The sequence below is a fragment of the Haematobia irritans genome, chromosome 3 (assembly GCF_050003625.1).
Source record: "Haematobia irritans isolate KBUSLIRL chromosome 3, ASM5000362v1, whole genome shotgun sequence".
Taxonomy (NCBI): domain Eukaryota; kingdom Metazoa; phylum Arthropoda; class Insecta; order Diptera; family Muscidae; genus Haematobia; species Haematobia irritans.
Genome location: NC_134399.1, coordinates 155,939,046 through 155,963,669, shown reverse-complemented (window position 1 = coordinate 155,963,669; position 24,624 = coordinate 155,939,046). Strand labels below are relative to the sequence as shown.

Genomic DNA, 24,624 nt, shown 5'->3' with positions numbered 1-24,624 from the left:
CTAGTGAAAGTAAATCGATAATGGCAATATCCGATAACCAACTATAAACTTTTTGTTAATATGGTCGATAATATGTAATCGAGACTTTTAGCGATTATGATGTTGTCAAATTTTAAAGGGCACCTTATACGGTCGGATAAACCCTGCGACACAACACGTTGCGGCGACAAATCCGATTGTGTAAGGTCGTGTTCGGCTGTCGCGGGGACGTGTTGGCATAAAATCAAAACAACTTTGATTTTTTCTGGTTGGGTGGTACAAATCATTGAGTGTAAGGGGATGTTCGACAAACATTATCAAAGACAAATTTATTTTTACATTAAAAACAGGCATTTCTGCGATGAAATTAATGATGGATCGCCAATTCTGGTTGAAAATTAAAGAAATACATAAATCTAAACCAGTATTGTGGCAAAAACGTGGAAAAATTCCACTTCCAATCAATGGGAAACCAGGCGACAAGTATTTTAAATTCATCAAGTAATTTGTAATATATTAAATGTGGATTACTTCAGCAATCATTGTTTTGACACATATACCAGGATGTAAATGGTAAAAAATGGTTTCACCCATAAATCTTCGTACAACTACATTGTTTGTTTATGCTTCTTCTTATTTTTTCATGTTGTCATCACATTTGTTCGTGCAGTGTAAGGGCAAAACTTGAACGAACACACAACAAATAGACGAACCTCTGTCGGAGTGTTTATCCGACCGTCTAAGGTCCGCTTAACTTTCGAAAATGATAACGATCAACCCAATAAACTCAGGAAGAGCATTTTTCAAATGCAACGCTTTTTAAGTGTGAGGGTATATAACATCTTCTACAAAAATTCAACTTGACATATTGTTTGTAAATTACTTCCAAGTAGAGGCCGGTATGCACCTCTAGCGAAATTTTCGGTAGCAAACATTTATTTAAGTCTACAACAAAAAACCAGCGCTGTGTACACAAATTTTAAACCAGTTTATCGCTTTTAAAAATAGCAATGCATTTCTTATGCACGGATGAAAAAGACTGTTTTTCATATGTTTGGCTATAAACATTATATGTTTGGAACACAAATTTTTAAACACAATATTTTTGAGTGCAAGCATATAATGTTCATAAACTAGCATAACATGTTTGGGACATATATGTTAATATGTTAGAACATATTATGTTTGGGACATAAAATGTTTGTAAATATAATATGCTTGGATGCAAACATATATTAATTTAGAAATAGCCTATAAACATATATGTGTTTAGTAGCTTGGAGCGCTATTTAACAGGGAGCGATATTGAATTAAGTTGGTGGTTGTTGCTTGTTATTACAAAATTAACATTTTATTTTTCCTTGGGCAATTGATCAGCTACTTCTTTGATCCTTACAAACTGTGTGGTCCGCTGTTCGAATCCCCGTCCGGCAAAAGGTAAAATTAAAATAAAAAAAATCATACAATTGAATAATTTCTTCTACAATGTTTGTATTACAGAAAAAGGTCCTAAGAACTAAAAAATCTCGTGGAAGTGAGAAAGATGTGGGGAATATACAATTGGGCAGAAACAAAATTTTGAGCATTCAGGTCGAAAACCTATGTTGTTAGCACCTATATTACCTGTTTATTTTCATAATTCATTATGATTGTAAATATATAAATAAATAAATAAAATTTTGAGAACAATATTGTTTGGGAGAATTTTTTTTAAGCATATAATATTTTTGGGTGCAAAATGCTTCCAAACATATTATATGTTCACATAATAACATATTGTTTTTTGGAAGACAACATTATTGAATTTGGATACAAAAATACAAAATGTTTGGAACTTAGACTACCCAAACATATATTGTTTAGACCAATATGCTTTCAAACATATTATATATTGGAAGAGATCAAACATATAAATGTTTGGGCAATACCCAAAAATATATATGCTTGAAGCAAAATATGTTTGTGAGTATATGTTACAGAAGCGATTTTTTGTGAGCGTGTGGGAATGCAATTTTTCGCTAGAGGTGCATACCGGCCTTAGGCAAAATCTTTAAAAGGTAGAAAAAATGACGGTGCTATGTTCGATTTCAGCTGCAAAATCCCATACATAACCAAAAAATAGCGAAATTTTTCCATTTGTAATACTTTGTTTTTTTTTTTTTGAGTTAAAAACTGACGCAAAGCGCATAGTTCGATTATTTAGTCATCGTCGACAAGTCGTATCGATCTGACACACTGTAAAATTCTTTACAAACACCGACATTCCGTCCGGAATAACTGATAATCTGTAAAGCGCATTAAATACTTCCATATCCCTGCCAGTATTTCAAAGTTCCATTTCAACCTCATCGTTACCACAGACTCGTAAATGTCACTTCAACCATCATGAAAAGGTACATCAAAAAGTACATGCAAGTAATTTGCCATCCCTACTGTTAAAAAAGCCATTTTTTGTGAAACGCCAAGCGCAACCAGCTTGTTATATTTTAATTAAATAAAAACGAAAATAAAATTCTGAAAACATAGATTATACGCTTAAAATTGTGAAAGGTATATTGGTGAACAATTTGGTGATTTTCCAAATGGAATAAAGTGATTGTTTTTCAGATATTTTACAGACACGCTGCCTCCATGGAATAAAAACACTGGTTGATAGACGCAGCAACATGTAACTCGCTACTTGTAACTCAACATCATCATTAATGCCAAAAATTATGTTAAATGTAATGTGATAGTGGTATAAATGTTATATTTTTAAGAATTTGTAAATGTTTAATCAAATTAATAAATATCTAAACAAACGTGTTTTACTCGACCACAATGATTCTTTTACAACTATCTTAAAATGCACTTTTTCTGATTGTTTGGAGGGTCCCTTATTGGCGTCGTTCTAAATTGATCTATAAAGGCACCTAATAATTGCACTCATGCGAAACATTTTTGTAGTAACTTGGCGTGGTACAACTTCTCAATAGTGACGGCGCTTTTCCGACGAGTTTTTGATGTCGTATATGATTGTTTTCGACGTAGTGGGGATTCTCAAAAGAGTCCCCAAATTCAAAAAATGTTGGCAGGGATGTTGATATTAGTTATTTTAGCGCCATTTGCAATATGAATTAATGAATAATATATTTATTAAAATTATTTATGTGAGCTTATAATGCAAACACGGATCATACTTTTTTCCGAGGAAAAATAAAATGTTAATTTTGTAATGGCAAGCAGTTTAGCCGCTAAAATGTCAATTTTTTCACGGTTCTAATTAATCCACTTTAAGGAATACAAACTTTGTGAAAATTTGCTTTGGGCTATTCCCCATCAAGTTATAGTAAAATTTGTAGCAAATCTGTATAATATAATAACACCTACATTCCGTCCGGAACTGATAGTCTGTAAATCGCATTACTGCCTGTTCGTGAAACACGAAATCGACTCGAGACGAATCGTTCGTCTAGATTGAAACTAAAATAACTTTGGGTATATTTTCTAGAAAATCCTGAATTTTTTCCTGAACTCATTATTTTTGATTTACTATCGAAAGGCCGGTACTATGTTCATTCTTGCGAAAAATTTTTATGGAAACCATTATTTCGCACATAGAAAGCGGCGTTTTTTTAGGTAGCTTGGAGCGCTATTTTACAGGGAGCGATATTGGATTAAGTTGGTGGTTGTTGCTTGTTTTTACAAAATAACATTTTATTTTTCCTATGGCAATTGATCTGCTATTCCTTTGATCCTTTGTATAGTTTCGGAACAAAAATATGGTCCGTGTTTGATTTATAAGCCCGCACAAATAGTTTTTAATAAATAAATTATTTCTTAATTCACATTGCAAATGGCGCCGTGCTATAAACGTCAGTTTTTCAACACGAAAAAACAAAGTATCACAAATGGAAAAAATTTCGCAAATTTTTCGCATTTTTTGGTTTTGTATGGAGTTTCAACGCGAAAACCGAACAGAGTACCGCCCTGAACACCGAAAAAATTGTGATTCCACAGGCCCTGTTTTTCGAGATATCAATTTCCCTGCCTACATTTTTTGAATTTGGGGGCGCTTCCGAGAATCCCTACTACGTCGAAAACAGTCGTATACGATATCTAAAACTCCTCGGAAAAGCGCCGTCACTATTAGAAGTTGTACCACGCCAAGTTACTACAAAAAAGTATCGCATGAGTACAATTATTAGGTGTCCTTCTGGATACATTTAGAAGGACGCCAATAAGGGTCCCTTCAAACAATCAGAGAAAGTGCATTTTAAGATAGTTGTAAAAGAATCATTGTGGTCAAGTAAAGCACGATTGTTTAGATGTTTATTAATCTTATTAAACATTTATAAATTCTCATAAATATAACATTTATACGACTATCACATCACATTTAACATATTTGTATGCATTAATAAAAGATTGATGTTGAGTTACAAGTTGCAAGTTACATGTTGTAGCGTCTATCAGCCAGTGCTTTTATTCCCAATGGAGGCAGCGTATCAATTTCCCTGCCAACATTTTTTGAATTTGGGGGCGCTTCTGAGAATCCCCAGTACGTTGAAAACAATCATATACGATATCAAAAACTCGTCGGAAAAGCGCCGTTACTATTGAGAAGTTGTACCACGCCAAGTTACTACAAAAAGGTTTCGCATGAGTGCAATTATTAGGTGCCTTTATAGATCAATTTAGAACGACGCCAATAAGAGACCCTCCAAACAATCAGAAAAAGCACATTTTAAGATAGTGGTAAAAGAATCATTGTGGTCGAGTAAAACACGTTTGTTTAGATATTTAATAATTTGATTAATTATTTACAAATTCTTAAAAATATAACATTTATACCACTATCACATCACATTTAACATAATTTTTTGCATTAATGATGAGGTAGAGTTACAAGTAGCGAGTTACATGTTGCGGCGTCTATCAGCCAGTGTTTTTATTCGATGGAGGCAGCGTGTCTGTAAAATATTTGAAAAACAATCACTTTATTCCATTTGGAAAATCAAAAATTGTTCACCAATATACCTTTCACAATTTTAAGCGTAAAATCTATGTTTTCAGAACTTTATTTTCGTTTTTATTTAAATAAAATATAACAAGCTGGTTGCGCTTGGCGTTTCACAAAAAATAAAATGGCTTTTGTAAAAGTAGTGATGGCAAAATACATGTATGAAGTACATTTTGTACTTTATGATATGCTGCCCCCCATCACAGTAGGATGGTTGTAGTGACATTTACGAGTCTGTGGTAGCGATGAAAATGAAATGGAACTTTGAAATGCTGGCAGGGTTGTGCTTGGTGTTTCACAAAATATATAATGGCTCTTGTAACAATAGTGATGGCAAAATACTTTCATGCGAATAGTGATGGCAAAATACTATCACAGTTGGCGATTGTTGCAGTGTCACTTACGAGTCTGTGGTAGCGATGAGGATGAAACGGAACTTTGAAATGCTGACAGGGATGTTATTTTTGGCGAATCGTTCGTCTCGAGGCGAACGGAAATTCCACGAATAGGCAGTTAGTACTAAGCATTATGCTTATACGGTGTTCTCACCAAGCATGTTTTGGGGTTTGAAATGTTTTCCCTTTATAAGCACTTCAAAACGAGTCGTTTTCGCCATACTAAAAAACAAATTCAAAACACAAGTTTTCCTCCAAAACACGTCAATTTTAGAATGTGAAACCACCTAATTTAGATTATACCCCGAATAACATACCCTAATCAAAATATATGTCAAAATATTGAAATAAGTTTCATAGAAAAAAAGAATAAACAAAGGCTTTTAAGAACATGGACATGTGAAAATAACATAAAAAATATTTTCCCTTTGCGCTCGCGGTAATTATTTGGACATAGGTTGCATATATGTGAATTTCGAGTAAATGTGAATTTCTAGTTTCCATGGTAACTATAAAAACTAAAACATCTCAACCCGGTGTGAACGATGAAATGTTTTGGAAAAACGAGTCGGTGGAAACATAGCATTAAATAAAAAGTAGTCGAATAGCTCTATTAATTAGAGTCAGCTGTGATATTTTTATATTGTCCAGCGAGGGTAATCAAAATAGTCCTATGGCAACCCTTTATGCACAGTTATGCCGCTGAACAACAAGTAGGCTTCCTTTTTTGCACAGAATATTGAATCGCTTGAATGTCCCTTTGTTGAAGGTAAGACGCATTTTTCATGGAAAGAAATTACAAAGAAAATAATTCAAGCATATTATCTTAAATACGATTTCATATAACAATCGAAGCGTTGGGAGCAACAAGGCGGCAAACTCCAAATGGCTGACCTAAAAAATGACGCTGATCACAGCATCACTGTGACTCATTTTATTAATCCTCACTTATTTTGGTATCGTAAAATTGGTGGTCCTGACGACAATTTCTACATTTTGACTCTGTTGGAGAAAAGATTGCAGGAGTTGTACAAAAATAAACCATCAACAGAGGCCCGCTGCCGCCCTGCAGTGGGCGATAAAATTGCAGTCCACTTTGTGGTATGGAACAAATTTATACGAGCCGAAGTTCTACAGACCGCAGAATTTCAACAAGAGGAATACATTGTATGGGCTACAGACTACGGCTTTCCATTGTTGACCAAAAAGGAATATGTAAGAAAACTACCAGAAGTATTGGCAAAGCCAATGGGTCTTATTCATCTTGGCGGCGTATCGAACACACAACCAGCTGTGTTGGACTATGATTTTGCACAAAGTAATTTAGTAATGGTGAAGCAAGATGAGTGGTTACAGCAAGCATGTGATATGTTGGAAAAATTGCTAGCTGATGCTTCTTCGGTCATTTTTGTGGAACAATATGAGACGCCAGGAGGAGAACATAAATGGGGCGAATTACTTGTATCAAATCATAGAGGAAATAAATTCAATGCACGTGATTATCTCAAATCATTAAAGCTAGCTATGGATGTGGATGGCAGAGATTTCTCTCAAATATGTTCAACTCTTAAGACCACCAAAATTGCCCCATGGCTATCCAATTGCAGAAAGACCAAAATGAAATTCAATTCTATTAAACATAATATGGCTGAGCATACGCAACAAGTAAATTCGGCTATAATAGATGAATGTGCCAAACGCAAAGTTGAAGATTGGTGTGAGAGGAATGCTCGAGTAGAATATGATGTAGGAGGCAATTTAGAAGTGCTAGAATCAGCTGCAGAGATCTTGCCCCTCGACCAGAGCATAGATGATATAACATTTGATGATTCTGTTTCGGTTATACACAAGAAAAAGAAAATGGAAAAAAGAGCAGCTCTATTGTCCTCTTCCCATCAACATCATTCCAAGAGTTCAAAAACCGATAAAAATGACGATCAACTTAATTATATAGGAAAAGCAGGAGGCATAACAAAATCAAAGCAGAAAAAGTATGCATCGGAACATAGTATGCCTCCAGAAGCAAACGCCAAAGCGTTTGAGATGGATTTCAAGGCAGACAATGATAATAGTGCTAAGCTATGTCCAACTCCAGTATCTAGTTGCATTTCTGCCCATATTAATAAACAGCAGCAAGGTTTCATTCAGGGTCAGTCGACAGACTACAATGGGGATGAAATGCATTTAACATTTACCAATGATCATAAGTCCAATAGAACACCAACAGTTCTATCCACAGCATCAAATGCTTCCAGTGTTTTGGCTCGTATTAATAGAGCTGCACTCGCTCGCAAAAAATTAACAGAGGAAAACATACAACAACAGAACTTATTAAGTTTCTCAGATACAAATTTAACAATACATTCTTGCGCAACCTATGCAGGACCAGCAAGTTCTACATCGTTGCGTCTCCAAAAATTGACGGAAGTGCGTAAAAGATATGAGCATGAAAAGAAATCATTGTGTGGAGACAATTCAGAAACAAAGGCATGCCCGACATCACCATCATCTAATCATGCGGCAAATTCACGCGCTCAGTATTTATTGAGCCAGCGACAAAAGGTGAGTGTTTCATATATATTTTGAGAATTGTCCATAGTTTAGACAGCAAGGCAAAAACAAAAGGTTTTGGTCCTTGTGTTATATAGAAACTTGGAGAAATACGTTATGACTGATCACTGAATCATATTTGGTTAGATTTGTTGTTTATACATATCTGCCATATGATACTGTCAGTTACATTGTATTTATGTATAATTCTAATTTTGTACTTAATTTGATTTTCTTATTTTTATGTTAATATAGCACAAGGGCGCATCTCTACACAAAGACGAAAGCCTATCAGCAATTCATCCATATAATGAAATTGAACAATCTGTGACTGCTTGCAATGACAATCTTTTCCTCGATTCAACTCAAGTAAGTTATGATCCATATCAATTTTAGTTCAATACAATTATGTGTATTTTAAAAACACGAAAATCTGGCTTATGAAACCCATTCCATAAAATATAAACATAAGATCATATTTGTATATTTTTAGGACATTCCAAATGACGAATGTACAAGCACTAGTCGTAGCAAAGAACTGAGTGAAAAGCGACGTAAAATCCAAACATTATCTGCCAATGATACATTTAACAACAACAGTACACCACTAACAACAGACATACTAGAAGCTTTCGGAAACTGCAAGGTAAGCAAAATGTTTGTTTTTTCACTCAACACTACATTTCACAAGATTTTTTTCAACTGTAGATAAATGAGTCAAATGCCACACAAGAAACTTCAAATGATTCCTCCTTTGACTCATTCAATTTTAAGTTGAGACCAAAAACATCCATCAATAATGAGCAGAGCCAGTCATGTAATGATGACTTGCCACGTTTGCCACCAACAGCGCGTTCTGAAACAGAGGGAAAAGTAAGGGGCCTTAACGGGACATTAGTTGTTTATATCGATTTAATTATGGTCAATTTGCTTTTGTAGGAATCAAATGGAGGATATGATGGTTTGACTCTTGTCCCAGCTGGCTTCGATGTAACACGTCTAAAGAAATATCGTGATGAAGAAAATCACTGGCATCGCAAAAAATCTACACGCAACGAATATATACCCCATGATGAAAGCATTATATCGTCTTCAGAAGAAATGCTTATACCGAATGTGCACGAACAAAGTTCCTCATCATCAGATTTTTTTCAAATAAAACCACCGGTTGTAAAACACAAGCCAACAGTTACATCAAAACGACTAACACGACCACACTCCTCTAAAACATCTTCTCTTAACTCAAATGCCAAAGATAACACCAACATTTTGGATAGTTCCATACCCAGTCTGGCTGGTAGCAGTAGTCTTATAAAACCTATTAAGTGTTCCCAGCTGGATGATGACAACAGCTTGATAAAAGAAACTCAATCCAATATTGTCGATAGCAGTGTTCATCGCTATCCCAGTGAAGTTTCGACGTAAGTCAACATAATTTCTTGCTTATATATTATTCTCTTCCTTTGTATAAGGATACTGTGTTGAATTGACTTTAATTTTTTTATATAAGATACTTATATACATACATTCCTACATACACAAAATTATAATTAATGTGTAGTGCTTAGAGCATATCGATGAATTGGCTTCTTTATTTTTTTATTATATACTGAATAAACTATATTTTTTAAATCACTATAAAATGTGCTTTTTATTTGTCTATGCAATTGGATCAATTCTTGGGGATAGTCGTATTGCAGTTTATGGGAGGGATTTTTCCTTTACGGACATTTTAAAACTATACACACAATAAAAGGCACATTCGAGTCATAGTAAAATATCTACGAAAGAAATCAAGTAAAAAATTACATTTAGAGAAAAAGAAGCCAATTCCTTAGGGTCAAAAGTCAAATCTCGACTTCTTGATCGAGATAATTAACTCGACTTTAGATATCGAAACACCGAGAAATTGATCTCCACGTATGTCATAAGCCTAATTTTGTGATTTTGATTGACCTGGAGGTAGAGTTTACGGCTTTTATGTCTATAGTCAATTAAAAAATCTCGAAACTATAAGTGGTTCGACAAATTTTAAAGCTTGTTTTTGGAAGGCAAATTGCGTATCAAAGAACCTTTGGATGCTGTGTACCGTGACTTTTCGATGGTTGACTTCAACAATTGTTTTAACGCGTTTCAATGTAGTAACACGTTGAATTTTTTCGAACTGTAGAAGACTTTAGGGGCCCTAAAACGGTTATCATAATCACATGGACAGATGGCTGATTGAAGGTGCCCGAGATATCCGATAAAAACACTGCTTGGATCATATCCTGCTTAAATGTTAGGCGTAACAATGCTATCCGCCCCCCCATTATTGCCATATTGATGTTCATTCAGGGCGCACAAAAGCTCAGACGTGTGTGTAAATGCAATAAAAGTCTTTCGTTAGTCACAAAGAAAAAAGTCTGCTGATAAAAAAGAGTCGGTGTTTGCTGTTATATGTTTCCACTTCACGGTCTAGTGACCAACAATTCGTACATTTTAGGGGCTAAAATGCTATCCAAAGTAAATTGAAGAACCAATAATATCTTAAATCGACTAAATGCAATATGCAAGACATGGTGTAATGCCTTATTTTTAAAGTTAATCACATTTTTGTATTTATTTTTTATTACGATACCTCCTAGTGTTTTTTTTAACTAAAAAATGTTTTGGTGTGATCAAAAAATAGCAGACATCGTTTGCTATTTCAGCAAACTGCTTTCCCTTTTTCAGCAGACTTTGTGTTGTTTTAGCAGACGTGAGCAGTTAGATCATAGCTTGACCAAGTGTATTTAGATAAAAAGAGAATCTATTTTTTAGGCTAAGTACTTATCGTATGACGCTCGTATGGTATAGGATATAAATAAATATATATTTGTAATTTACACAAAAATCTTCAACGCTCCTTCTATGTCTCTTTGATTTCCTTATAGAACAACTTCCACTCATTCGACTTTTGAAAGTCAAAATCATACGCAAAAACACCTTCAACTTAAATCTCCGCAATCACAAATAAATAAAATTGAAGCAAATCTCAGTCAACGCAATTTGGAAAAAGATCGTCGCACTTCGACATTACTCGATCTAACGACATCTTCCCATCGCGACTCCTTGAAATCAAACAACTTTCATCAAATTTTAAGTGACGTTACAAGCAATTCATCTGGTACCCAAAAGAATCGAAGTGAATCTAGTAAAATTTCATCTTCTACGGAAAATAAATCTATTTGTTCGGACAAGAGCAATGAAAATAAACACACGAAGAATATTTTGAATTACACAACACTTTTGGAAGTCAAACACACGGAACATTTACCCATTGTACAAGGTGAAATAAAACTACAAACAAAATTCATTGACCATTTGGTATTGGCCCATTCGAGTGTACCGCTCATGCCTATCGAAAATGTTGCCGAAGCCTCATTTTTACCAGAAATACACCAGGAAATGCGAAATATGCGTGTGAATAAAGTCTATCGAATACAGGTGTATTCATGGTCTCATGTATTAAGAGGTAATTCACTGTTTGTGGTGAATCCTGCAAGGACTGGTAAAACTTGGTCATATTTACCGGCCTTATGCAGTCTAGTTGGTTTTCGCTATGAAAGATTGAAACCTTCGTATGGACCAATGACTATAATCATGGTGGCATCTTCAAGGCATGTGGAATCTACTTACAGCTGTTGTAGACGTCTAATGATCGGCTTGAATGGTGCTCCAACCTGTGTTGCTTCGTATGGCATGAGAAATTTCATTGATACTAAAGTTCAATTGCTTAATGGATGTGGTATATTAATTGTTACTCCATCATGCCTGTTGCGTTTACTTAAAGACAACAACAATAACGAACCACTCTTTGATAGCGAGCGTCTACAGCATATTATAATTGACGACATGGACACAATGCTGTCACGATCTCATGAAGATTTTGAGTCAGCCGTACGTATTCTCTTCAAGTTGGCTAAGAAATCAAGATTCAAAACCTTACAGCCACAACTAATTGTAACATCTCGTGACTGGGATGGTGTTATGATACGTTTAATGCGTAAATCAAATCAACCACTACTATTGATAGGAGATTTCCTCGAGGCTGCAGTGTATGGACGAGCAACACTTTCGGTGAAACTTAAATCGAGTGTGGAGAAAAATGACACAATATTACGCTTCATTGAGAAACAAGCCCAATCTCTACAAGGAAATATTGAAAACAGGCGTATACTGATCATGTGCACTGGAGACGAAGATGTTGAACAGGTGGCCGAATTTATATCGAGTTGTGGTTATCCATGTTTAGCCTATTACAATCGATCTACGGACAGTGAAAAGGCTACAGTAGACGAGTGGAAGAAAAATGTAAGCCAAATGATTTGCCCCACCAACTATTTATTTGTTTGTTAGTAAATTCTTATTAAATTTGCAGGTGTCTTCGCAAATCTTAATATGCACCGATGCTCGTTTTCCCGAATTACAAATACAAAATGTTCACAATCTTATACACTATTCCCTGCCAACATCATGGACACAATTCACAACAAGATTTTCATCACTTTCACAAACTTACGATAATTTTGTATGTAAAAATTTTGAACAATCTCCCATTGTAGCTACCACTTCATCGCCTTTAGTGCATGCAAATCCAGCCTATTCTATGATACTATTAGATGAAGAAAATAGCTTGCAATTGCCAAGATTGGTTGATTTCATGCGTAAACATAATCAAACTATACATCCAGATATTTTGGCGGTATCAAAGCGTGTTTTAGTTGCTCGTGAAGAAATGCGTATTTGTCAAGGGGCTCTTGTGTGTCCGCAACTTTTAGAATTTGGTGAATGTGATGAATCGCGTTGTGATAAACGTCATGAACTGACACGTTTCGATATGATTGGAGAGAATGATGATATACCCTGCAGTGGAGAAATGCGTATTCTCATTTTAAAGGTAGGTAGTATACATATTTGGGAAGCTAGTATTGTGTAAGGATTATTATAATCAATTTCCGCGTTATGGGTTGTATGATGCAATTCAGACAATTCATTTGGGATCCAAAAGTATATGTTTGAATTGAATATATAAATTGAAGTCATCTCTTCATAACACAGAAAAAATTTCACGATTTTTTCAATTAAAGTCTTGCCTCCATATTCATAAAAGTTAAAGTAAACTTTAATCCTACTATTACCAAACGAATTCCTTCCATAAACTGTCAGTAAATTATTATGAATATATGCATTGAGTTTTAAAAAATATTCAATAAAAAATTTAATTGATTCAACAAATTTTTTAATTAAAAAATCAAACACAAAAATTAATAGTATCAATTAATTTTTTAAATGACTTTCAATTAATTTTTTTATTGATACTATCATTTCTGTGATTGAAGACATTTCAATTAAAAATTAACGGGAACCATTTCGTGATTGAATCAGAAAAAAAAATTTGTGTGAATTTTTTTATTGATGCTGGCCAAAATCGAAGTTAACTCATTCCCTGTCATTGTACTCGCTTGAGTACAGAAAATTGGCAACATTTAATGCCGCAGAACTATGTTTATAAATGAAATTAGGCAACGTTTTTTCTTTTTTTGTTTTCTATTTTTTTTTGTTTTTTTTTTTTTTTTTTAACTGAAGTTGAGTGTAAATATATAAAAGAATTCATTTTTTTATTTTAAATGGTATTGACTTGTAATGGGTTAAATATCGCAACGAATAATCATTGCCATACGTTGTAAGTTGCCTTTCACTGAGAAGGCAACTGTTGATATTTCCAAATGTCCTAAAATCCCAAGTATGGAGAAGTTTTAAAACTTTATTTTAAATGAAACATCTGCATTTTAAATACGGAGCACCAGCAATTTAACAAAAAATAAATTATGTATTAAAATGTAGGAAAATTGGTTATCTTTGAGGAACAGAGAGAAATGGGTTTATATCTACTTTAGTATGGTCAAATTCTTAACCAGAGCATAGATTTTTCGATTTTTGTCGGAAAGTCCTATTTTCGGAGTTACGGGACCCGGACGGTATTTATGGGAGCCACCGTTGTGCAACGGTTAGCATGCCCGACTTGCATAGACAAAGTCGTGGGTTCGATTCCTGCTTTGACCGAACACCAAAAAGTTTTTCAGCGGTGGATTATCCCAACTCAGTAATGCTGGTGACATTTCTGAGTGTTCAAAGCTTCTCTAATAGAGCATTGCATGGGAACATTCATTCATAGCGCACACAACAGCACTCTCGAAACGGTTCGAGAGGACTGAATCATCGTCGATGATCGAATGAATAGAATACGAGCACTCGCTTGATCGAATCGGTTCGAATGAATGTAATTGTATGAATGAGACATGGTTTGAAACGAACCCTATAAATCAGTATCGAGCGAATGTTGTCGTGACGTCACTGACTGAAGTTGTGCATTCGTTCCAATTCTCATTCCCAAGCAAACATTCAAATGCATTTGGTGAAACGGAATAAACGAGAATACTTTGGGTATTTGCAAAGTTCTCGAGTATGTTATGACAAGAAATGGAATTATGCTTAACGAGAAAATAAGTTATTTATTTGGCGTTGCTTCAAGTATAGTGCATAATTCAGAGTTCAGTTTATGGAAAATAAAATGCGTGATTTTAAAAAGGTAATTTTTTAATTTTTTTTTATGATTTTGAATGTAACAAGCAACGTAAATTAATGTTTGTTTTTTTCCTAAAAAAAATAATTTGACAAGACAAAACATTTTATTGCCTTTAAATACGAATGTCATAGCATAGGCGACGCATTTTCCAGTTTATTTTAAATTTTGTTCTCAGAATGAAATACGAAAAACTTACTTTTAAAAGTGAAATGCATCTCTAAAGAATTCTTAGTATATTGCCCAAAAATATCATCAAACCCATTTTTGTCTAAAATGTTTCTCTTAACAACTAGAGCAATATTTTGTTGTGCTATTAGTACCCTTTACATAGAAACGCAGAACACAAACGTCTTTACGACAACGTTCAACTAAACAAACGTACAGTACATACAAAAGTTGTTGTTGTTGTTACTATATAAGGGCAAAAAAGAATCGAATTCCTCGATTCCTTCACTCTGTCTTCGAAAACAATTTGACTCGTTGTGTTTGATACCGAAGACTGAAGTTGTTTGATTGACCGTTTCATACAACACAAACGAGAACGAGTTATGGTTGTATTCGAACGTACAAAAATTGGTCCAAACGGGAACGACTACAAATCTCTACCTTACTTGTTGGGCTTCGAGATGTTCTCGAACACAAAAATATATGACCGATGCACTGCTCTATTCTCTAAGTGGTTTCACTGCAATGTGGAACGCCGTTCGGACTCTGCTATAAAAAGGAGGTCCCTTGTCATTGAGCGTAACAAGAAATCGGGCAATACTCAGTGATAAGAGAGAAGTTCACCAATGTGGTATCACAATGGACTGGGGGCTAATCACGGCATTCGACATCGAATTCATAATCGTATCGAAAAAATTGTAGATACGAATAAAAGTTTGGCACACGGCATTCGATCGAAATTTGATGCAATTTCTCTAGCATTGCCAACAGCAAAAAACGAAGCAGAACAAAATGAAATGACAAAATTAAGTTAGTGGCACAAAATAGAATGAAGATTCCAATGTAAAAAGTAAATTGTATTGCATTATATCTTATGGACCCATATCTCTTTTTACTTTTTTTATTCCTCCGAATTCCTTCCTAATTGGAGGATGAGATAAATATAAAATAATTCGGCGACAAATAAGGAATAAAAGTGCGCATTGTTATTGGTGTAAGTACATGGGTTTGAAATTGTGTGCACTGTTAGAATTTAGGAGGCTCAATGGACGATTTCGGCTGACGAAGGAGGCGTTCAATGGAAAATAATTTTTTGGTGGCACGTCAACGTCAATTTTATAGCTTTACAATTGTCTGCCGTCTTAAAACTTTTTGCCAGTGGAAGCCTTCATCATTCACTATTCTTACAAGGTGGTCCAGAAGCGTTATGTTGTAACGGAATGGTACGTTAATTGGTTGATCACAATCTCTTGGATATCGATCTAGCATGTGCACTTTATATATGATTCTTTGCCAAGCTAGGATGCTCGCTCCCGAACTCGACTATGACAAATTTTTGTTTAACTTATTGGAGTTGCATTAGTCCTAAATATTCAAAATATGTTCATTATATGCAAATCTACTACAAATTACCAACAATTCGAACTAAAACTAATATATTTTACTATTCCTATATGACGAAAACAATGTAAAAAACAAGTGAAAAATGTTTTACGATTGCAATTTACCAATCGAAAAAATTGTCGATCAAAAAAAAAATCGATATCGACTCCCGTGATCCGAAAAATTTAGATTTCGATCAAAAGTTCTCGATATCGAATGCCGTGATTAGCCCCCTGAATAGTCTAAGTGAGTCTGATACATCGGGCTGTCACCTAACCTAACCTACGGTATTTATGGTACAAACGGTAAATTTGAAATTCAAAAAACTTCATATCCGTAGACCCGGAGAGTTTCCAGGTTCTTCAAAATGTTCACCCCTTCCCATATAAGCAATATGGTACTAATATTAAAGCTTATTTCGAGTAGATTGCGCCGCTTTTCAACTAATAGTAACTCTTTTCGTCTTCAACGCGATTTCGATAAAAAGACTGACTTTAGAAAGGCAATTGGGTGAAATATCAAAGCGAAATATACAAACGTCCTTTTTTAATTTAACTTAACTAGGATTTGTGACTGTCCGTTTTTTTTTTAATTTTATATAGGTTAAATATTTGTATATGAAAAGCTGTTTTTGTAGTATTTTTGTAACCTATGGGCTTGGTTATTTTCACAATAATTAAAAAAAAAAAAACTTGGATCTCAATGAAAATAAACCAATAATTCCTTAATATTATTATTATTCATAATTGGAAGAAATGTAATAGAACCATCATTTTTCTCTTTGTAGGTATTTTCACCCACCCACTACGCAGCTCGCCTGTTGCAACATAAACCTGAAAATTCTACAAAATGGCACGAAGTTCGTAGTTCAAGCAAAAATCTAAACTTTACCATACAACTTGATTTGCACTATCGCAATCAAGATAATCTATTTTTACACTGGCCACCACACGTCAATGATTTATGCATGTACAAGCATGCGGATAATTTTAGAAGAGCTCTTATATTAGAGGCTCCGTCATTGGAGGGCAAAAATGTCAATATAGTACAGGCCAATTTAAAAGCAACAATAAAACTTGTCGATGATGGCACTGTTATAAACTCCGTCAAATGCAGTGAATTATTTGTGTGCGATAAAAAATTCCAAGATTTTCCATTTCAAGCTATTGATATTCGTTTAATGAATATTGTACCCTTTGATAATGAAAGAACATGGGATTCGAAGACAACGAAACAAGTACAAACATGGATCATGGATGACATAAAATCTCATCATATCGTACAGGTTGGCGTTACATTTGCTTTGGCTCAAACTATTTGGATAAACAATTTAATCGTGATGGAGAAATTGTCAACACTTGGAACCTATCGGCCCTATGTAAATCTGAAATTGTCATTGGTTAAAAAGAATTTTGCTCTCATGTATAAGGGTGAACGAAAACATGTACAAGATATTGCCAAAGAATATGGCCTGCTAAAAATTCCCTCCAAATCTATGAACGTTGGTGAAGGAGGAGATACAACAGAATTGGATACCTCTATTGAAGATGACGAATATGAGTCTTGCCAAAATGACAGTGTAGATCTAATTAAATTCTCTTCTTCAAATGGTGATGGTATAACGAATAGCAGCATGGAATCGGCTCGAAATGATGTGACAACTCCCGATGAAGAAAAAGGTTCTTTAGACTTTAAGGATCAGTTATTGGCTAACTTAAAACCGGCAGACGAAGAAGAGAACTGGGATGAATTGTGCAATGAGCGGCAAAAATCGGAGATGGTAAATTAAATTAAATTTAAAATATAGGTTATTAGCTTCAAATCTGAAAATCAAACTAATTCTGGAATCCTCAAAAAAAATTTAATAAAGTTTCCAATATTGGTTTCGGAGATTAAAAAACCAATAAGATTAAAATTTCCGTAAAATCTCTCAATTACAAAGGTATAAGCTAAGAATATATGGAAATAAATAACACTCAAAAAAAAACAGCTAACTTTTGTTACATATTTGTAATTCTTGTCTTCGAACAAATTTCTTATATAAAATCCATCCATTAAAGATACCTCGAATTTAGCCGAACCAATTTAATTCCTTATTACGATTTAACAACAACAACAAATCAACTAGCAATATTTGTTTATATATTTTTTTCGTTAGATCTAACACACTTGTATTTTCTTCTTTAGGTATATGTACCATTGCGAAAAGAAGTCTCAAACGAAGTAAAAATGGAATCATGGTCTCAGTTGCCTCTCGGAGAATTAACGAAGGTAGAAATTGGCGATGAAGGAGAGAATGGAAACTGGGAAAATATTTTTCTGCAAATTATCGATGCTAAACACATGTCCATGTTCGATGATTTGCGTGATTTGATCAGAGAACATGTCTCCAAACAAAAGCTGGCATTGGCGACATTATCCGATAAAGACAAACAGGTTTATGATTTCAAGCCTTTGCATAATTGTATTGTTAAGTATGACAATGTGTATTTACGTGCCAAAGTTCATGGAGTATTTGGAAATAATATCAAAGATCGCTTGTACAGATTCTTCCTATGTGATTATGCTTGTTTTACCAATGTGAAATCACATGAACTCTACAATGATTTTCTATATGAAACCACTGAAGAAATTGTCAATTTTATACCATATCAAGCAATACACTGTACTTTGGCTGGTATACAGTGGGATCGTTTTGCAAAAAGATTCCAGGTTACCAAAGATTATCTATATGCTAGTGCCGTGGAAGAAAGAAGCGATGAAGAAAAGAAAGCATTGGGCTTAAATAATATGCCAATACATTCATATAAAATTCTTTTGTATGAATGTGAAAAGCCAGATGACTTTGATGCGGCAGAAATGTTCAATCTAACCCTTTTGGATAAGGGTATCACCACAAAAGATGAAACAACAAAACATTATCTGGATTATAAATTAAAATTCGATGACGATAGTAATACAATAGAAAATGATGAAGAATATTTTATTTCAAAAGCGGTTGAACGTAGTTCGGGAAATTCAAGTAGTGGCAGCGATATCTGCACCTTTGAACAATTTCTAGAAACTGCACAAAAGGTCTATGAATTGGATTATATGGAAAATAACTTTCTAGATGAAAAAGCTAAAGAGTCTATAGAGGAAATTAAAGAGAAAACTAAAATCTTTGAAGAAGAAACTGAAATCAAAGACCGAAAACAGACTCAAGAAAATAGCCATCCAGCGGATTTGAAAAGAACACCAACAATAATAAGAGAGATTGACGATGACGAGGAGGACCATTGCACAAGTGACGATTCAGAAAATAAAAAATCATCAATTTCACTATCTTCCTCAAATGACAATTCATCTATTACTACCCCAATGCCGGCATTAAAAGCTCTGTATAAACGCCCCATGACAACGTGGTATGAAACAGATTGTGTCATCTTTATTTCCATCCATGCGCCAGACATTACGAACTATGATCTGGAAGTTAGTCAAAATACCGTGTACTTTTCCACAAAAATACAAGATGATGAGTATGTTCTGTTTTTAAATCTTTTGGGGTCTGTTGATCCCAAATATACATCGCATGAAATTAAAGGCCTTAATGTTATTGTACGATTGCTCAAAAGGGTATTTATGCCTTGGCCTAGACTGCTAGAAGAAACGACAAAATACTCTTGGTTAAAATACAATTTTAATACATTCGATTCAAAGGAATTGGAGTGTATTATGCCATTGCAACGTTTACAATCGGTTTTAGAGAATACACGCGCAATTAATGAAGCTCAAATATATGATGAAATGGATTCGGATGATAGTGAACGTGATTTATTCCAAACATTTAATCCCATTGAAACTAACGGTGAAGACTACGATCCCTTTTCCTAAAAGGAAGGCAAGAGCAATATGTATCGAATATGAATAATGAGTTTAGTTTTTATAGACATATGTGGATATAGATATACATACATAAAATTTTTTGTATTTTTAACAATGAATTATTTGTTTTTTTTTAATATAGTTTTACTGTAAAATTGAAAACTAAAGAAAATTGTTTATTTTTTCATTGCACATTCAAAACTTTGTTGTACAAAGTAGAGGTGTGCATGTGACACGTCCATTGTCATTGAGCCGAAAGTAGAATCGGGCAGCACTCAATGCTAAGAGAGAAGTTCAACACTTGTTGTGTGACAATGGACTGAATAATCGAAATGGGCTACCACTATACCTTAACTTAACATTTCCCTACTTTCGCCTTGTCTGTTTATTGAATCGAAAGGTGAATAACCGGGTCAAATAACACAAGTTGTCTATTTTTTTAAAACGCCTGAATGAATGAAACTCTGGTTCTTGGAATTTGAATTTCCTGTAGACAATAAAACTAAACAAAAATTTTTTTTATTCCCTGGCTGTTCGTGGAACTGAAGATTATTACGTTTGTCTAGAATAAAACTAAAATAACTTGCATATGTTTGCTCTTAAACTCATGATTTATTTACAATCGAATAACGAATCAAATATGATTCGAGAGACTCTTGTTGTCCAGATATCAAAGAGGGATTTATGACATCTCGAGGCGAAATAATGCTCTACAAAATTGACTGCCCAATCAAAAAATTAATTGATTCCATTTATTTCCCCTTTGAACATTTGTATTTATAGTTTATTTTTGTATTTGTAGTTTATTTTTGCATTTGCTTGGCAGGGTCAACTATTACCTTCAAATGTGATACATCGTCGACATCAATTTTATGGTGATTTTTAAGATGATTTTTAAGCCTAAAATAAATCATTTTATATAAGAAATTATTTTATATTTTAGAAATCAGGAGTACAATACTTACATGTGGGGTTTTAAGAACATTTTATCGCATTTGTTACACACATAACGATGATAGGAGTGTACTTTGTATATATGGTCCTGCAAACGTTTGCGTGTTTGGAATGCTTTATCGCATGTGGGACATTGGAAATTCTTTGTATTGGTATGAATAAATAAATGATCTACCAAATGTTGACGTTGCCTAAATGCCGCTTTGCAATCTTCGTATTCGCACACAAATGGTTTTTCATCGCGATGCATGCGATAATGTAGTATAAGTTGTGAACGTCGTGCAAATTTCTTGCCACATTCATCGCATTCGATTTTCTTGCCAAAATGTAATGCTGCTTGATGTGTGGTAAGAATGTTCTTTTGTCGAAAGGATTTCCCACAAATATTACATTTATAGGGCTTAACATCGGTGTGTATATTGTAATGGGACTCTATATCGTAAATACGATCAAAGCATCTATCTGTAAAGAATTTTCATTATAAAAATTACAAGGTTTTTGATAGGTACAAACTTTGCTCTCACCGCAATGTTGGCACTGATAGGATTTCTTAAGCTTCCCATTGTCGTCTAGAACAGTTCTAACTATGTAAGTATTAGAGGATGCTCCTACAGTTTGGGCTGGGACTTCCATTGTAGCTTTTCCTTCCTGGACAGTATACTCTTGTATTAAAGAACAGGACCCACTACCATCATCATCATCTACTACAGCGTATACAAATGTTGTGTTCTCTTTTATTGCAGAATTCTCTTTTTCTACCATATTTTTTTGGTTTGTATCCAAAGTGGCATTTATAAAATCTTCCTCCTGTATGACGTTTTCCTCGCATAGTTCGTCAAATTCGTATTCTTCCACTGCTTGATCTTCTTTGTAATTCTCTGGTTCACAACTGGCATCTCCGCCATTCACCATATCTATTTCACTATTTTCATCGTTATTTGCGTGCCAGTCTTCATCGCCATCGATTTTCTCCACATTTACATCGACATTTTGATTTTCCCTTTCGGTCGATCCATCACAGTAATTCATTGTCGTCACTGGTAGCGAAAGAAGTACTTCGTCGTCTTCGTCTTCTGTAGTTTTAGATTCCTGATATTCGGCCTCCTCTAAATGTATTTCGTATTTTTGCGATATCATATTATTGATATCGACCGATGTCTTTGTACCAGTATTCTCCTGGTCCACTTGGTTATTATCTGTGATAGTAATACTTACGTCGCCACAGTTTTCCTCCTTCCTGCTAGGAAATTGTGTCTTCCAAAAATCGTTGGCCTCTTTGCATTGCTCATGGAAATCTTGGAATTCAGATAATTTATTGAAACATGCAGCGCAAAGGTTCAATTTGGGATTTACATGTTCAAACTTCCTTGCAATGTGTTCCATACGTATTGCTGACTCTAGGAATTTAATTATGGCTCGAGTCATTTTGATTGGTTCATGATTGATTGTTTCGAGACAAATTCGACAATTATTAAAAGCTTCCATTATATTTGAATGCCCGCGTATTAACTTCTTTTTTTATACGAACAACATTAATGTAATTTCGCCTTTTTTGCAAAAGTTTTCCTTGTTTACACAACTAATTTTGAAAGGGGCAGACGGTGTTTATACGGCTCAGATGAGTAGAGAAAATACTAAACTTTGTATTACGAAAATTTATTCCACTTTTTACTCAAATACATAAATATAAATGAAATAAATATATTTTTGCACTCGAAGAAGAAATTTACAGATCTATTTTGATCTATATCAACCAAAAAACATTTTTTATTTGGTAATGGCTTGGTCAGCTGTTCGACTTATACATTGCATCTGGCAACAATAAAATATGCGCACAGTGGTTCCGTTATCTACTTGTATTCACTTTATCAGAAGATATCCGAATTATAGTAAAGACAAAGATTTTTTACTGGAAAGGCCTATTTTCGGCGTTACGGGCACCGTTACCACTCAACTAAAATTTGAAGAAAATTTTACCACAAATTTACCAAAAACTCCCAAATAAGAAAAAAATCAAAAAATCAAAACTTTGTTGAGGTCGTAACAGGTTGGCTGATAAGTCCCCGGTCTAACAAAGAAAAACACTTTTTTTGTCAAAATTCGATTTTATTATTCAACATAGTTCCCTTCAAGAGCGATACAACGATTATAACGACTTTCCAATTTTTTGATACCATTTTGGTAGTACTCCTTCGGTTTTGCCTCAAAATAGGCCTCCGTTTCGGCGATCACCTCTTCATTGCAGCCAAATTTTTTCCCTGCGAGTAACCTTTTGAGGTCTGAGAACAAGAAATAGTCGCTGGGGCCAGATCTGGAGAATACGGTGGGTGGGGAAGCAATTCGAAGCCCAATTCATGAATTTTTGCCATCGTTCTCAATGACTTGTGGCACGGTGCGTTGTCTTGGTGGAACAACACATTTTTCTTCTTCATATTGGGCCGTTTTGCCGCGATTTCGACCTTCAAACGCTCCAATAACGCCATATAATAGTCACTGTTGATGATTTTTCCCTTCTCAAGATAATCGATAAAAATTATTCCATGCGCATCCCAAAAAACAGAGGCCATTACTTTGCCAACGGACTTTTGAGTCTTTCCACGCTTCGGAAACGGTTCACCGGTGGCTGTCCACTCAGCCGACTGTCGATTGGACTCAGGAGTGTAGTGATGGAGCCATGTTTCATACATTGTCACATATCGACGGAAAAACTCGGGTATATTACGAGTTAACAGCTGCAAACACCGCTCAGAATCATCTACACGTTGTTGTTTTTGGTCAAATGTGAGCTCGCGCGGCACCCATTTTGCACAGAGCTTCCGCTTATCCAAATATTGATAAATGATATGACCAACACGTTCCTTTGAAATCTTTAAGGCCTCTGCTATCTCGATCAACTTCATTTTAGGGTCATTCAAAATCATTTTGTTGATTTTTTTGATGTTTTCGTCGGTAACCACCTCTTTCGGGTGTCCACTGCGTTCACCGTCCTCCGTGCTCATTTCACCACGCTTGAATTTTGTATACCAATCAATTATTGTTGATTTCCCTAGGGCAAAGTCCGGAAACTCATTATCAAGCCAAGTTTTTGCTTCCACCGTATTTTTTCCCTTCAGAAAACAGTATTTTATCAAAACGCGAAATTCCTTTTTTTTCCATTTTTTTCACAATAACAAAAGTTACTTCACAAAAGACGCACTATCTCACAAACTAATTGACTTACAGACGTCAAATTTTGACACGAATCATTTGAAGGTTGGTACTATATAAAAATAATATGAATTTAATACTAGCGACGCCATCTATGTGTCAGACCGGGGACTTATCAGCCAACCTGTTACGTGTTTTTATTAAGCTCGTGAAATAATTAGTTTTTGAGCAACTCTTTCAAATCAAAATCTTAAGATAGAACCTTATATAAACGCTATCACGTATCTGCGAGTGATATATTCTTAATTCTCAATTATTTGAAACATAAAAGATAACAAAACACAATATACACAAACAGCAACAACAAGTATTTGGCCATGAAGGCTTAGTATTACTGAATAAAACTGATAAATAAATAAATAAATAAGTACAAGCTAAATCTCTCGGTATGGCTGAGATCCTTCTCATCACAGTTACCACTATACAGAGGCATCTCCTACTGAATCATTGTTGATGGCGCCAAAACGTATGCGTGAGGGAAAGAGTTCTCTTGAGGAGAGCATACATAAAACACG

General features: G+C 34.6%; 2 protein-coding genes and 1 long non-coding RNA gene across 3 annotated transcripts; 2 read left to right on the top strand and 1 right to left on the bottom strand.

Annotated features, from left to right (window-relative positions):
* Positions 1 to 2,315: 2,315 nt before the first annotated feature.
* On the top strand, positions 2,316 to 2,800 carry LOC142232033 (uncharacterized). The gene is made up of 2 exons (XR_012720996.1): positions 2,316 to 2,529; positions 2,587 to 2,800. It is a non-coding gene; the product is annotated as an uncharacterized LOC142232033 (long non-coding RNA).
* Positions 2,801 to 6,014: 3,214 nt separating this feature from the next.
* LOC142230710 (uncharacterized) lies at positions 6,015 to 20,067 on the top strand. The gene is made up of 10 exons (XM_075301343.1): positions 6,015 to 6,145; positions 6,232 to 7,938; positions 8,182 to 8,295; positions 8,420 to 8,572; positions 8,635 to 8,799; positions 8,866 to 9,347; positions 10,842 to 12,261; positions 12,329 to 12,847; positions 16,872 to 17,864; positions 18,272 to 20,067. Exons 2-10 carry the CDS (start codon positions 6,262 to 6,264, stop codon positions 19,955 to 19,957), a joined length of 7,209 nt encoding a protein of 2,402 aa, XP_075157458.1. The 5' UTR covers positions 6,015 to 6,145; positions 6,232 to 6,261; the 3' UTR covers positions 19,958 to 20,067.
* A 464-nt stretch (positions 20,068 to 20,531) lies between these two features.
* On the bottom strand, positions 20,532 to 22,683 carry LOC142230711 (uncharacterized). The gene is made up of 3 exons (XM_075301344.1): positions 21,427 to 22,683; positions 20,914 to 21,364; positions 20,532 to 20,848 (listed from the first exon to the last, which is right to left on the bottom strand). Exons 1-3 carry the CDS (start codon positions 22,385 to 22,387, stop codon positions 20,752 to 20,754), a joined length of 1,509 nt encoding a protein of 502 aa, XP_075157459.1. The 5' UTR covers positions 22,388 to 22,683; the 3' UTR covers positions 20,532 to 20,751.
* Between the last annotated feature and the right edge of the window lie 1,941 nt (positions 22,684 to 24,624).